The 17,520-nt window shown below is 32.5% G+C and overlaps 1 protein-coding gene across 1 annotated transcript; it reads right to left on the minus strand.

Moving 5' to 3' along the window:
- Positions 1-14,515: 14,515 nt before the first annotated feature.
- LOC133195116 (solute carrier organic anion transporter family member 2B1-like) lies at positions 14,516-17,302 on the minus strand. The gene is made up of 5 exons (XM_061330990.1): positions 17,215-17,302; positions 17,035-17,121; positions 15,361-15,564; positions 14,852-15,016; positions 14,516-14,706 (listed from the first exon to the last, which is right to left on the minus strand). Exons 1-5 carry the CDS (start codon positions 17,264-17,266, stop codon positions 14,516-14,518), a joined length of 699 nt encoding a protein of 232 aa, XP_061186974.1. The 5' UTR covers positions 17,267-17,302.
- Positions 17,303-17,520: the final 218 nt, after the last annotated feature.

A 17,520-nucleotide genomic window follows, 5' to 3' on the forward strand; every position in this document is an offset into this window, starting at 1 on the left:
ATTTTGTGCAATGTCTATACATTATCATTGCACACATTGAACGTTATTTAGAGGGCATCATTTTAAAAACCATAACATTTTTCTAAGTGAAGTCATTTTGTTGTTTTCTTTTTAATGACTGTTAAATTATGTGAATAAAATTGGACAGTATATGCAATGTTTATAATGCATTTGTTATAATTCAATATTCACTTCATTAGGTTTTACAGAATCTTGAAATGGTATCATAATATTCTGGGACACCCTGTACAATCGCATCTTCAAAAATATATAAATGTATTATTCTTTGACAAATAAAATTTTGTTAGTATTTTGACATTGATGATTCTAAAATGAGCCCAAATGATTACCACTAGACATCCATTATGAGTAGAAATTTTAACCAGCAATTTTATTTTCTTGTTATCCATGAGTTTGAATTTATTTTATTGTTCAGTACAATGAAGATAAGTCTAAGACTTCTATATGCCTTCTATACATGCATTTTTGATTGCATGTTATCACAATATGTCTCAGTTTTGCAAAATAGCTGAAATACAAATGCATGTATTTTCAATGCATAGTTGCTGGAAAAATATGATCACTGTGTATGTCTTATTCCCAGAATAGGGGTATGTATATGTAAATATGGTTCGTTGGATGCATAATTACTGAAAAAAATATCACCACTGTATATCCGAGTTTTTTTATTACTGGTGGAGAGGCAGGTAGATACATATATTTTTGAATAACTTAAAAAATATATCATCACTGTAAGTTATTTTCTGAATAGGGGAGAAATAATCCAGTTCATTTTCTTTTCTTTTCAACAAATCTAATGCATCATTGCAGAAAAAAGATATCAATTTCCTTCTTCTTCTCATTATTATTAATTGTGGAAGAGACATTCCAGTAAAATATGTTTGCCAAAGAATAATGTGTTTTGTTTGAAAAAATAAATATGGAATTTTTATACTAAGTAAATAATTTTTTTCATATGCCAATAATACATTATTTTTTAAAATTTTATGCAAAATTGCTTGGAAAAAATATAGTGATCATATATTTGGTATTTTATTAAGCAGTCCAATATACAAAATGCATATTTTTTCACATTTTCACTTTTCTCTTTAATTTTGTCTTAGCAAGACCCCACATGCTTATTTACTGCGTAATTTATTTTTATTTTTCAATGTTAGAAATACTTGATACTCTTTACAATATAATATGTTAAATAACTTTTTAAAAAGAAAAGAAAAATAAAATGTAAAGAAAATGTATAAATAATACTCTGATTCTTTGTTTAGCACATATAAATGTTATGCACCTTTTGAAACTAAAATAGAATTTCTGGTACACAAAGGTTTTCTAGAGATTCATTTTTTCTCTAGTTTTTCCAGTCTGAAAAATATGCAAAGAGATTTAATTGTAAAGCATGCGAAGAGATTTAATTGTAAATTGTCTTATTTCATAGGTTTTCTAATTTTTCCTTTCTGAGAAGCATTAAAAGTGATATGATTGTAAAGTATCTTTTTTATAGGTTTTTCTATAGTTTCTTTTTTTCCTAGCTTTTCCTTTCTGAGAAGCATGAAAAGTGATATGATTAAAAAATTATGTATTTTACATTTTTTTTTTTTTTTTTTTTTTTTTTTTACATTTTTTTTTATTTGAGGGAGAGACATTCAGATGCATACATTTTCGAATGAATAATTGCTAAAAAAAAAGTTACTTTCTTAGTAGGTGAGAAACTAAACAAATCATTCATTTTCTTCTCGATAGATTTAATGCATCATTGCACAAAAAGATATCAATTTTCTTCTTCTCATAATTACATGTATAAATTGGGGAAGGGACATTCCAGTAAAATCATTTTTGACAAAGAACAATGTGTTTTGTTAAAAATATATGAAATCACTATACTAAGTAAATATTTTTTTCATTATACTGGAAGAGATATATATTAATACATTATTTTTTTTCAAAATCTTATACACAATTGCTGAAAAAAATATAGTGATCATATTGTAGCATTATTACCTTTTTGGTATTTTACTAAGCAGTCCAATATACATTATATATTTTATATATATATATATATATATATATATATATATATATATATATATATATATATATCACCTTTTCTCATTAATTTGTCTAGCAAGACTCACAATGCTTAATTTACTACTTATTTTATTTTTTATGCAAACAATTTTCATTTTTCTATGTTAAAAGTACTTGATGCTCTTTACAATGCAATGTAATATATTAAATAACTTTTTTAACGACACTTTGCAACTACAATAGAATTTCTAGTACACATAAGTTTTTCTGGAGATTCATTTTTTCTCTAGTTTTCCCGGTCTGAAAAGCATGCAAAGAGATTTAATTGTGAAGTGTCTTTTTTCATGGATTTTCTAGGCTTTCTTTTCTCTCTCTAGTTTTTCCTTTTTGAGAAGCATGAAAAGTGATATAATTATATTTTTTATTACATAAAAAGCTCGTATTTTATATTGTAATTTTTGTGATTTGTGTGAATTTTTTAAAAATTTTTGTGAATATTGTGATTCACATCAAAATAAACTTTGCTATGTGACTTTCTTGACGAGATTTTATTGATATTTCTTGTTACGAAGAAACTGTAAATTAAAACATAATATATGCAGCTTGAAATATTTTTGATTAATTGATACTTCAAAAGAAAATTAAATACCCTTACTTTGCAATGCTAATTTACTAGAGATAATTGCTCTAAAAATACTAAGTAGGTTCCTAGATTTGATCAAACTAGGGCCTGTTCTTTGATGGGAACTTTGTCAAGAATATGACAAGTGTGCAGTCGGCCATCTGCACTGGGCTTTTTAGACCTACGAGCACTCTAATGAGTTTGCAAATTATTATTGTAATTTTTTTTTTCAAAACCTTATATTAAACTTCAACGTTCTAATTCGTAACAAACCACAGACATACTTTCGTTTTCAAATGAAGGTGAACTAGTTTATTTGATTATAGACATATGGTTTAAGTACCTGTACATTTGTACTTTTTCAATTCAAACAGCAAGAAAGTTAGGTAAAACATGTACACGCACATAATATGGGGCATGGTCCCAGTAATTGTTCTACCTAAGTTTGAGAGGTACAGAAAATATGATAGGAGATACCATTTATTATTCAAAAAGAAAACGTGAATTTCAAATAAGACTGCATGTATATACTTTTAAAAATGGAGAAGAAAATAAAAATAAAAGATGGGGATATTCCGCAGTGTTGTTGAGATTTTCTTTTTGTGCTGAACGCAACAATTAACATACTAGTTGTAATCAAGTGGAATATCAAAAGCGAAGTGCACAGTCCAGAAATCAATCAATTCCCTGCGTGTTTGTATACTTCGGCTAGCTACATTTAAACAAGATTTAAGGACCTTGGCAAGTCAGGTTTTTTTTTTCGGATAAAAAAGGTTTAATACATGGTTTTTTTCACTTATAAAATAGTAATTGAGAGTGATCTCCCATGTAGAATGCTCTAAGCGGTGAAAATCAATCAAATGTATGTTACAGAGGTAAACAAAAAGTGTACTTCCTTCAACGGGTAGAATCATCTATACAGCAAGACAGAAAAGAAAAGCAGTAATGGCTTTGTTGTACATTGTATCTTTAAAGAAGAGGCCCATGGGCCACTACGTTCACCTTAGTAACTTTGACCCTGCCCCCCCCCCCTGTAATACTCATTGTGGCCCAATACTACCACGGGGGCATGATTTGAACAATTTAAAATCTACACTACCCCAGGACGCTTCCACATAAGTTTCAATTTTTCTGGCCCAGAGGTTCTTGAAAAGAAGATTTTTAAATATTTTTCCTGTATGTTTCAATGTAAAACTCTGATTCCCTATTGTGGCCGGTGTCTTCTACCCGGCTATTCCAACTTTTTAAAAATCTCAATTCCACCTATTACCACTTGCATATAACATTTTAATACAAAAAAATATAGATTTATAAAAATATATTATTTATTTCATTTTAATATATGAATTTTAGATAATAAAAAATATGGATTTAGTGCATATATTTATTTATTCTATACTCCATGCACACAATGAAATGTCCCAAATAGATCAGGACTTATGCAATGTGTTTTTCAAATAAATAAATAAAATATATTATCAATTTATTTTTTTCCCCAAATATTAGTAAGTTTAATTTTTCTTTCAAATATAAGTAAAAAGTCAGATATATAATTTTAAAAAGCCAATCTACCTGTCCTCTATTCCAATAGGTGTTAATTAATCACTGTTTATGCAGTAATTATTATGTTGATACAGTTAATTATTTGTTTACACAAAAATTCCACCTATTCCCACATAAAATTTTACCTTTTCCTACCTGATTTTCAAAAAGTGGGAATAGGTAGAATAAGCCATTGTGGCCCCACCCTACCCCGGGGGCCATGATTTGAACAATTAAGAATCTACACTACTCCAGGATGCTTTAACAGAAGTTTCAACTTTTCTGGCCCAGAGGTTCTTGAGAAGATTTTTAAAGTTTTTTCCCGTATGTTTCATTGTAAAACTTGGATTTCCTATTGTGGCCCCGCCCTACCCCCAGGGGCCATGATTTGAACAATTTAGAATCTACTATCCCAGGATGCTTTCATAAAAGGTTTAAGCTTTTCTGGCCCAGTGGTTCTTGAGAAGAAGATTTTTTAATGACCCACCCTATTTTTGTATTTTCTTGATTATCTCCCCTTGAAAGGGGGCTTGGCCCTTCATTTTAAAAATTTAAATTCACCTTCACCAAAGGATGCTTCGTACCAAGTTTAGTTAAAATTGGCCCAGTAGTTCTTAAGAAGAAGATGAAAATGTGAAAATTTTACAGACGCGAGTCCTTGATGTTCCCTAAGGGGACGTCCATTTGATTCTGAAGGGGGGGGGATGACAGATTTTGGAGACAATCTGTCCTCGAAAATGTTGAATATAAATAATCTCTCCTCGACAGGCAAGAAAATAAATATTCTGTCCTTCACTATGGCCACCCTCCCTCCCCCCCCCCCCCCACCACTCGAACGAAATAGAGTTTTTTCTTCTCCTTCTTTGGCTTGTTAGGCTTTTTCAAAAAGGAAGAAAATAAATAATCTGTTCTTGGTCATTTTCTTGAAAATAAATAATCAAACTCGAAAAATTAAGCTAGCCCTTCCCCTCAGAATCAAAGTGAAATCGGTTAATAATAGCAAACATTTGATTTTGTACAGACATTATTATTCAGCTAATCTCTTATATAATTCTATTTTAATCTAATTCAAATACACACGTGTAATAAGTATCATGTGTTGTAAAGACATGTATGTAAGGGATTCAACGTATTAGAACGATATTTTCAGCGTCTAGATAACTTGTTTATAGTCTGCATTTGAAATATGTTTGCTTTAATTCAAACGACTCGATATTAGTTGAAATATCTTAAAATAAACACACAAGTTTTCTACTTTACTTGTAGATCACCCTCTACAAGGTCAAAATTATAAATGGGTTGATACACGTAAAAAAAGACGCGTCATGTCTGCAAAGAACACATATTTTGACGACGTCCTGCGTACAGGTTCGGTCGAAATTTGTAACTAAAGGTCTTTACTTGATTTGAAAACGATACAGTCATTCCTCATGAGGAATTTCGATCTAAAGAAGTTTTATAATACAATGCCTGCATTATTTAATTTCACATGCTATGAAGATTTGGGGGAGGGGGGTTAAATACACCCACCGTGGATGTACATGAAGTTGACATGCAGTATTTTAATAAATTTCTTCATAAAAGATTGCCTTATCAGGGATTCATTCGACCACAATCTTTTTGATAATCCTGCATTTATAAATATTTGTTGTATTGTGAGTATGAGGTATTGTAAATCAACTACAATGTATATGATATATATTCTGTCTCATTCACTGAAAAAATCCCATTAAAATATATATTTTGAAAAAAGTAATTTTTAAACAAAAGCACTTAATACTATATTGTTATTTTCTTTAGCTTTGGCTATTTTGTATACTTGAATTAAGTTTAAGGAGTGAAAGCCCCCCCCCCTTCCCCTCGAAATAGGTTTTTCAAGTTTGGGGGGAAAATTACTATTTTTTTTCGCCTTGTCAATAAGTTTCTGGATTTGGGGGGTTGGGGGGTTGGACTGGAATGGAACCCCCAACCCCCACCCAATCTTCGTCCAGAAAAAGTTGTAGACGTTCAAAAGACAAAAAAAGATTCCAGTTGAATTGTTGATATATACAAATTAAGGAGAGCTTTACCTTGAAAGGAGGGGGGGGGGGGTCCGGGGACCGGGGCAATAAAGTCACTCGAAAGCTTCTGAGAATCAATTGTTAGGAAATTTGACTCAGAAATGACTGTTATTTTACTTTTATTACGCCCATGTACGACATTACCTTAATGTTTGAACAATGAATAATAAATCCCTAAAAAAAAATTCAAAATGAATATCGATGATACTTGCCTTTTAAATTTCCTCAGAAAAAAATCGTATGTTTTAAAATAAATACTAAAATCTTAAGGAAGAAACGGAATGGAATACAAGTTCATATCATATGGAAGAAATGGAAAAGAAAGCCTTTTTTTCATAGTGATGCATATTTTATGTTATTCCAACATAAGTATAAATATGTTACACACAAGGCTTTGACACAATTGTGTTCTAAATAGCGATCTTTTTCGATGTAATTTAATTTTGAGTCCCCTTTGTTCATGTGGAATATTAGTGGATACTGATCATTATTTTTTCTTATGCAAAAAAAAAAAAAAAAAAAAAAAAAAAAAAAAATATGCAGAGGCCAGAAAAGAATTTTTCGACAAATTTCTGCGAATGGGGAAATTACATACTGTTGATACTCACACTTTACTCTGGGGAGATAAATCATTAAACGATGTTGAAATGAATACCTGTTCTCAATTGTACAAACATTTACTAAAAAGTCAGGTCGTTTTGGTTGATGCAATAATTCTATACAACTTGTGTATTATACATTGTATTATGAGTTTTTTGTGTTTATTCATTTTAAGCTAAAACCCTTATGTGTAAATATGTTTGATATAATTCATATGTAGGGAAAGGGCGTATTAAGTTTTTAGATTTTTTACCCTATTCCAGTTAAAGTTTATAGACAATAAAATATGTTCAAGTCAAATCAAATCAAGTATTGCGCAATGAAAACTCCAGTCGACTCCCTAAGGACAGATAGTCGAAGAAAACAAGAGGCCCATGGGCCACATCGCTCACCTGAGCACTTTGGATAGAAGTTCAGTATTGAAAAGTTCATTAAATTTATAAGTGGTCACAACCTACCCATAAGTGTGTGTGTGGGGAGGGGATTGATTTAAATAAACTTGAATTTACACGAACTGAGGATGCTTCCATATTTCTACATGTATGCATGACTAATTGTGGCTTTTTAGAAGATTTTTTCTCTAAGTTTTATCTTCTATTGTGGCCCCACCCTACCTCCGGGGGTCATAATTTAAACAATCTTGAATCTATACTACCTGAACAAACTTCTGTATTAATATGACTAGCCATGACTTTGCTGTTCACGAAAAGATGTTTAAAGATTTTTCCTATGTAAAACGTTATTTGTTCGTCGTGGCCTCACACTTCCCCCCGTGTAATGATTTGTAAAAACTTGAATCTACACTACCAGAGGATGCTTTTATATAAGTATGACCAATCATGGCTAAGTTTGCTTTTCTTAGTAAGAAGATTTTTCCAATGTATTCCTATGTAAAACTTTTAGCGCTATTTGTAGCCCCACCCTACCACAGGGGGTCATGATTTGAACAAACCTGAATCTACACTACTGGATGATGCTTCTATAAAGATAAGACCAATCATGGTTTTGCTTTGAAAAGAAGATATTTGAAAAATTTCCTGTGTATTCCTTAGTAAAGCTTTGATCATCTATTGAGGCCCATCCTACCCCCGGGGTCACGATTTGAACAAATTTGAATCTACACTACTGGAGGATGCTTCCATATTAATTTGACCATTTATAGCTTTGCTGTTCTTGAAGAAGATTTTTAAATAATTGTCCTATGTATGCCTATGTAAAACTTTGATCGTCCATTGTGGCCTCACCTTACCATCGGGGTCATGATATGATAAACTTGAAACTACACTACCTGAGGATACATGTACTTCCATACAAATATAACCAATCATGGTTTTGCTGCTCTAGAGAAGAAGATTTTAAGATTTCTTTTATGTAGTCCTATGTAAAAATATGATCGCCCATTGTGTCCCCACCCTATCTCCAGAGTCATGATTTGAACAAATTTGAATCTACACTACTTGAATATGCTTCTGTTATTATATGACTAATCATGGCTTTGCTGTTTACAAAAAGAAGATATTAAAAGATTTTTCCTATGAAAAACTTTGATCGTCCGTTGTGGCCCCACCCTACCCCTGGGGGTCATGTTTTGAACAATCTTGAATCTACACAAAATGAGGAAGCTTCCATATAAATATAATCATTCATGGCCTTGCTGTTCTTGAGGAAAAGATTTTTAAATAATTTTCCTATATATTCCTATGTAAACCTTTGATCGTCCATTGTGGCCCCATCCTACCATAAGGGCTCATGATTCGAACAAACTTGAATCTTCACTATCTGAGGAAGCTTCCATTTAAATATGACTGATCATGACTTTGCTGTTCTTGAGAAGAATATTTAAAAAAAAAAATCAGATGTGTTCCTATGTAAAAATTTGATCGCCCATTGTGGCCCCCATCCTATCCCCGGGGTTCATGATTTGAACAAATTTGAATCTTTATTTTCTGAAGATGCTTTTGTAATAATATGAGTATCATGGTTTTGTTGTTCTTGAGAAGAATTTTTAAAGGTATTTCCTATATTTTACCATGAAAACTTTGATCGCCCATTGTGGCTCCACCCTACCCTCGGGGGTCATGATTTGAACAAATTTGAATCTACTCTACCTGAGGATGCTTCCATATAAATAAGACTATACATGGCTTTGCTATTCTTGAGAAGAAGTTAAGATTTTCAAAGATTTTTCCAATGTATTCCAGTGTAAAACTCTGAAGCCTTATTGTGGCCAACTTTGCCCCCAGGGGTAATGAATTGAACAAACGTGAATCTATACTATGTAAAGAAGGTTTCACATAAGTTTAAACTTTGAGAAGAAGATTTTTAAAAGATACCAACAAATTTTCACTATTTCTTAATTATCTCCCCGAGGAAGAGGGAGTGGAGTGGCCCTTCATTTGAGCAAAGTTGAATCCCCTTTATCCAAGGATACTCTGTGCCAAGTTTGGTTGAAATAGGTCAGATGATTCTGGAGGAGAAGATGAAAATGTGAAAAGTTTATGACGACAACGGACAAATTTTGAATGAGCCTTCGGCTCAGGTGAGCTAAAAATTGAAACAAAACAAGGCCAAAAACTATGGTTTATTGGTATTTTTTTTAAAATTCATTCATTGAAACAGAACGACATTTTATGTTCTTAGTCCATTTAGATTCTTTAAATTTATAATTTCAAGTTTTTTAAGGATACTTATTCCCCCCCCCCCCCCACTCCCAGTCAATATTTGGTTACTCTTCATACTCCCAGATGCCTATCCAGTGTCCATGATCTAACAGAACATATCTGTTGTCAAAATGTCAGATTTCGTTGTCTCATACATGAAAAAATAACGGACAACACAAGCTTATATTACAGATTCACTTTAAGCAAAAGAATCCCAACAATCGTACAGTACAGCTCCCACACACCGGAAGATGAGTGAGGAAATGGCTGTATTGACAGGAAGTATCTTAACACCCTGCCAAGCAGTGTTGATATTAAACCCAGCCTGTAGTTTATTTGTTTTTTTTTTCATATATAGTTGGTATTAAGAATTTTTTCTTTAAAAAGCTACAAAGATATACATGTATCATATTGAATCAAGATCCAATACTGGGGACCAAATACATGTAGGAACAGTAAATATGAATTTTTACTTGTAATATTAACACAAAATTTTCAAGATAAAAATATCTTTCTTTTGAATGAAAGTATGATCATTTAAAAATCGTTTTAAAAGTTTTTTTCATCATTGATAGCAAAATATTTCATGATGTTCAACATTTCAATTTGATGATTCCTTGAATCTTGTTAGTCAGTATTTGGACTCAGTTGTTCACTGAAATAAGAAAAAACTACATCAGTAATGCTAAAGTATTGTAATGACACGAAAAATTGACGTTTTCAATCACTTCTCATGGCCGTAGGAACCGGGGGGGGGGGGGGGTTCATGCCTCCCAATTATTTTGCCGATATATAGAATACTACAGAAAACAATAGAAAACATAGCTACTTTATGCTTGTGCCCCCTCAATAATAACATCTGTTGACCTTTTTTATTTGCTTGTCAGGGAAATTTGGAATTTTTGGTAGTACCCCCTAAACTGAAAATGCTTGGTTATGCCCCCCCCCCCCCCCACTGAAATTGCTTCATACGGACCTGCTTTCTTAATCATTTTGAATGTCTTTAAAAAGTAAATCTGATATACTGGTATGTAAATGCTAAACTATAAACTGTTCGTTCAGTATAGAAAAAAGTGACAAACCCATTAATGTTCTTATTTTCTGTAAGTATTTGAGTATACTTCACGTCCACGCTTATATCTGACGGAACCGTTTTACTGGCATATATCCAGTCTTTCCAATTCCTCGTCCATATAACAAGGCTGATTAAGCAAACTAATGATGCGCATCTCAAACCGAAGGAAAATCCGTTGAAAGAAAGTCGGAAAGATCGAAGGTCATAAAGTTCACGCGCACCGGAAGCTGTGCGCGGAAACTTCCAAATGTGACAGGAACCATCTAGCACCTTGCCAAAAAGTTTTGGTGATAATTCCCAGCCTGTAATACATTAATCACACACTAATCAGTAAAATAAGAAAGATGTATTTTGTTCTATCGACACAGGTTATAAGTATATTGTACTTTTCCTTATTTATTTGTGTTCATCATGTACATGTACTTTACTGTAATAATTATACGACCAGCGTCTACATACATACCAATTTGAGTATTTTGAAGGTTATAATTACTATACAATCAATCTGAGATTATGGTTTACTATTTTTACATGTTATTCTTGAATTATTAATTTTTCAAAAAAAAAAAAAAAAAAAAAAGAAAACATATTTTATAACTTGTTTCTAGTTAGTTTTAAAATTTAAAATATTTCAATAAATGGACACATATGCCCCTCAGTGCTATAACTAAGTACATAAAGTTTTTTTATGTTTACTTAATGAAATATTTCAAGATAACGGACAGTAATCAAGCTCAAAGTCCATTGAAACAATTCAATTAGGAGCAAAGCAAACACGGGCCTATAAATATAATAGAGTTGGGATCCGATATTAGAGGAGTAACACATCCCCTGCCGACTGGTCATACTCGCCCTCTATTCCTTGTCATGATTGGCCATACGGGAAAAAAATCCGTAGACAATACCGTGTGAAAATAATGGCCCAAAAATTTGTATGCATAAACGTCATTTAACATTCAACTTAACGATAGATTGTAGTTGCAAACAAGGTCATTTTATCGACCATAGAATTTGCAAAATGTTGACTTTGAATGAGACTGTTGATATTCTTGTTTCTTCAAGTTTGTCAGTAGCTTGCCTCGTTTCAGAAATTGTTCGTTCGTAGAACGTGCTTTATCGAATCAAATACGAGACTCCATATGCAGGTGAAAATGGTGTATTGCTACATAAATAAGGGAAGTTGGCGATAGAAAAGTTGAAATCATCACGGTTCTTTTTTTCTTTTTTTTTTGTAATGTTTGCCATTAATGTCTTTTTCTAGTAGAATATCCATATATGTGACAGATGTGCCAGACTCTGTTGTGCCTTTCATTTCTAGTTCAAAAGGATATATCGAATCAACGTAGGACTGAAAATGCCTAGTGTTAGTTGATAAATACATCTTTGATATATCCAAATGTCCACAAGAACTTCTTCTTTTCATATAGAAGCTTCTTACGAATACAAAAATGGACCTGCTAGTAACGGGGCGAAATTAGAACCCATGGGATATCCAACAGATTGTTGGAAAACTTACATAGGTATTGTCAATCAGAATCTCAAGCATCTTTTAAATATCAGCTTCGGAGTACTTTTGTGTATAATCAGAATGTTTTCTCCAATGTCAGCATCTGACAAATTATTTTATTCCAATATTCTCGCGACTAATATTTTGCTCTAAAAGACATGATGTATTGAAAAGGGTTTCCAGAATGCATACACTACTATCTATTTAAATTTTTATGATAAGTCTTAAAGAAAATAATTTTCCAGAAAATATTGGGATATTTTATATGAAGGATTTAATGGATTCTTACCAAGAGCAGATACTAAACAACTGTTAAGGCCAAACGCTGATGCTTTGTCCCTGTCATCAACAGATCTAAAAAAAAATTGAGATACATTCAAATATTTAAATACAGTTTCTTTTCGTAAGGGATTTTCTCAAGCCAGACATTTACAGTTTAAAAAAACTTTAAAAGCATTTGATTAACACATAAATGGTGCTCTGACAAGGATACAAGGATAGGATTTTCATATTTTCTTCCAGACATTGAGCAGCAAAATGATTTCGGCTACTTTAACAAAAATGAACGATATTCATGCAGGCAAATGAAAGACAATCAAAACTATTTAAATTGCGACGGAAACCGTTACAGACGTTCCACAAACGCCTCAATCCCTTTTGTTGGTTCATTCCCTATAAGCTTCATAAAATTATGGTGACGGAATGGGTATAGGCAAAATTTAAGTGAAGTTTGCTAATAAAAATATGCAAATGTTAATAGTGCATTCTAATTTTTCAAATTTATCCCAATAAAAGATAGCAATAAAGGCTAATTTAAGGAAAACGGAATATGCCCATTATACTTAATGATCTGGCATGCACCAGGAACAAGATGAATTCATCAAGCAAGGAAAACAATATAGCCTTTGTGAAAAATATTGCGTGTAACTAATTTTTCTTGATATAACCATTCCATCCCTATAAACCCAATGATTGAATACTGTCTTATTCCACTACCTCTTGACATTTAATATTTGCATAGAAACAATGATTTTTTTATCATAATTTTCTATAGATACTCTATGATAGCAATTGGATTCGCTGATATTATCATCGCCTCTGATATGCTGGCGAGGAAAATAAAGATGACCCATGGTATCAGATTGGGACAGTTGGATTCACAGAATCCAGCCTCTGTTTGACCATCGGGTATACAGGAACAACTGGAGAACATCTAGAATAAAAATATGGCTAAGAAGAAATTAGAGAAAGGTGCTTAATTCTAACTTTTCAAAATAATTGGTTGATTGATTATATGTTGTTTTACGTCCCCTTCGAGAATTTTTCACACATATAGAGACGTCACCATATACCGATGAAGGGCTTCAAATTTAGACCTTTACTCGGCACTCAGGGTCATTGAGCAGTGAGTATTCTTCATTGTCCCAACGCCTACCGTGACAAGAGACCTCGGTTTTTAAGGTCTCATCCGAAGGACCCGCAACTTTCACTTCAACGTGTCGAGCGCTTGGAAAAGGAACAGTTGCTACCTATTATTTTAATCGACTTAGGTCAGTCGCGGCCGTGATTCGAACACACGACCTTCCGATCAAGGAATGAGCGCTCAACCCACTGAGCTACCATGACGATGACTTTTTCATAACATGTTACAAAAGTCCAGAAGTGAAATCATTAAAAAAGTTAATTCAAAACACTGATGTTTATCAACATTCTGTAAAAAATACTTACACGACCATGTCTGTACAATTCTTGGCATCCGGCAAAACATGGAGAATGGTAATTGACCTTATTTGAACCGCATATAGGGAAAAAAATTGTCATCTTGACATGTGCAATTAAGTGAGTAATTTTGTGAGGAAATGTCGATATACCCAGGGATACTGAAATTTTAAAAAGAATATAAATTGTCTGATAATGTTGCCTTTTTAAAAAAAAATGAATTTAATCCTTATCATTCGAAGCTAATAAAAAGCAACGCTAATTATAAAATGTGGAGATAACGAACAGTAACCAAGCTCAAAAGTCCATTGAAACAATACAAATCGGGAACAGAGCAAACATGGACCTCTAAAAAACATCAAAGGTGGGAACAGGTGCCATGAAGGAGCAAGCATCCTCTGTCGACCGGTCACACCCGTCGTGTGCTCATTGTCATGATCGGGTAAACGGAAAAATCAGTAGACAATTCAGTGTTTAATTAATAACCTGATAATTCGTATGTAAATGATGATATATGTTAATACCATTTAATTTTTTTTTTAAATTTATTGCACAAAATCATGTCAAATATAATTCATGTATAGATTTGATACCTTAACGTACCGGAAGGTAGGATCATAATTATAAACCCTATTCCTTACGGAGATGGTATGAACAACAAACTTACTAAGTGCTTAAAACCAACACTCACTTTACTCGTGGACCAATGATAGTTGGCTGTGGGCAACTCAAGGCCATGGCGAGAGCGAAGTAAATTATATTGAAGGTATAGAAGCCTAAGATCATCCCATAAACGTTTCTGGGGGTCATGGCTATTTTCCTTGTGACGATACCTCCCAGAAATGAACCGGAAGCCACTACTGACATATTAGCGCCAGCTAAATTATAAAGTAAAATTTATATTTAAAAAAATATAACAAAAAAAAAATTAGAATACGAAGGTTCATGTCTTAAAAATGCTCTTTTTTCTTATTAACTCATGCAAAAGATGTACTTTGATCAAAATGGTTAGTTCATTCTTACCTAATATGTAGTTGCCAAGAGACAGTGGTATATTGAAATGTGTCTTCACAAATTTGGCCGAGAAACCATGGAATTCCCCGAAAGACATTATGTTGAAGATTTGATTACTTGACGTGAGAAGAAAAACTGGATTTCGAACCACTTTCCAATATCCCTTGATGCTCACTGAAAAAGAGCATACCTGTTACTAATAACATTAATTAATGGAGAGAAGAATTAGAGATTAAAGAATACGTGCACTCTAATTTAAAGTTTTTATCTGGTGTTTGATGTGAACTTAGTAAAAGAACTCTCAGAACATGATTGTCAAGAGAAGGAAATCTCATTTCTTTCGTTATCAAACTGTTCTCAAATTTATCAATCAATACTTTATTACAAGTATTCACACTTTCTTTAAAATATACGCAGTGTATATAACCAGATTTTCTCTCAGATTCTTCAAATTTTTTTTTTTTTTTTTTTTTTTTTTTTTTTTTGAAAAAAAATATGTACGTGTAATTTTTACCCACATTTTAGTTTCTCGGAAAATGAACTTTCCTCAATAACTGGCCTTTCTTGAACTTTTCCCTGTGCTATATCTTTTTTGGACATTTTCAGTTGTCTTAGAAACAGAGCCAGAGGGAATGCTAGGATGATGGACATCGAACCAAAGACAAGAAAACCCAACCACCAAGCTCCTATCCAGCGGAGATCACGTGTGTCCATATCAACATCTTCGACAGAAAAAATACCATATACCGTAACAAACACCTTTGGTTTTTACTTATTTTGAAATTATTTTTAAAAATAATTTTATCAATATTCTTGTACATCGTGATAAACAAAAATAAACAAACAAAAATAAAAAATAAAAAAATTAAAATTAAAAAAATACCAACAGGACTTTTTTGAGTGAAATTGAAAATTTATTACTTCTTTGGGTTTTTGCTTAAAGGATTACTTGACCTGTACAAATAACAGACAATAACCTCTTTCAGACGTAAATGATCCCCAATCCCAGCATCAACATTACTTCACCCCTTATGTAATATGCTTACTTGAAAAAATTTGAAAATATATATTTCCGAACTGTTTAAAATAGTAAAAACTGTTTAGAATTTTAATACGAAAGCAAAGAAAATCACTGGATACTTAAATTTGGAAGACAGATGCAAAGTTTTGATTTGTTGATTAGGGATGGCAATCGAATGTAGAATGCTAATCGGTTAACCGCAGGACGTTCCGACCGATTAACCGGTTAATTGTATCAAAATACATGTACACAATTTTCTGATTTTTATACAGTAAACTCTATTCATATACACAAGAAAACTAATAAAAGGACGTTTGTAGTATTATGTGTATGATTTAACAATAATCTTCATGTATTTTACATCAATTTCAAAAGAAAAAAAGGAAACTATGAAAAATCCTTAAGATATCAAAGACATTGACAAGGCCATTCTGCCTTATCACCATAAACAGAAACTGAGTTTTAACTACGTGTGTCTTAAGATATCAAAGACATTGACAAGGCCATTCTGCCTTATCACCATAAACAGAAACTGAGTTTTAACTAAGTGTGTATTACTTAATTTACAATGTTTGTTTAAAAATACATGTATAATTTAACAGATAATTGCAAAGGGTAGATGTTGACCGGGTAATATATATTTATATATATAATAATCAGAGTTCACCGTACACGGTTATTTAATTATTATCAGTTAAGAAATAAACGACAGACTGAGTAAGGACATGGTGTTAACCGGTTACAAATTGCTAACCCTATTTTTGTGTTCAACCACTTTACTTAAGATATTTTTATCAACCTTCTTCTCTATCTCTTGATACAAAAAAGTAAATGGTCGAAGGGAAGGAACCATCCTTGCTAGCTGAGGAAAAGCCACTGTTCTTCTTTTCCTTCATTATAGCTTTCTGGTTTGTTTCCTTTGTCGGTACAATTTAAAGTTAAGAATAGGAGTAATCCCCTGTTGCTGTAAACTCACCAATGGATAAGAACGTACATGAATTACTTAATTGTTGTATGATATTGACAGACACGTGCACGATATCTAAAAGACGAGTGGTTACCAATTTTGATTAGTGATGAATATTACAAGTAAGTTCACAGTAATCCAGGCCTACCTGATGGTGTATCAAGCTAAAAGCCTAGTGGATAAAACTTAATCAAACAAACTTACCTTCCAAAGTTATGTATAGTCTGCTGAAATATCCACCGAGTCCAAATGCAATTGCTGGGCCAAAAAATGACGAGGCAATGGCAATACCTAATTATCATATAAGGCAAATCTAGTTTTGAAATCCGTTCATATTTGTTCTAGCTAACATCATAAATAATAATATTGTCAAAGTACATGTACCTGAGTAAAATCCTGTTTTTCTTCGGTCAATGTTGTCATCTACATAAACCATGTAATAGGGGCCCCGTGAGGCTTTTCCGATGCCCTATAGGGTCATACCGATCCCAATCAAGACCACTGCAAGATTCTTAATTGAATAAATCGATGCAGTTAAAACTTTATTTGTGTGTTTTGTAACTAGATTGACACTCTTCTTCTGTGACATTGAACCCAGGACGACAAAGATTTACTTTGTTGCTATTTTTTGTGGCATTTGTGGCAATAGAATCTAAGTTCAGAGATTCAAGAGGCCTCGCGAAACAACAA

This window comes from Saccostrea echinata, unplaced genomic scaffold (assembly GCF_033153115.1).
Source record: "Saccostrea echinata isolate AGI-Se365-2 ecotype Australia unplaced genomic scaffold, CSIRO_AGI_Sech_v1 ptg000001l, whole genome shotgun sequence".
Classification (NCBI taxonomy): domain Eukaryota; kingdom Metazoa; phylum Mollusca; class Bivalvia; order Ostreida; family Ostreidae; genus Saccostrea; species Saccostrea echinata.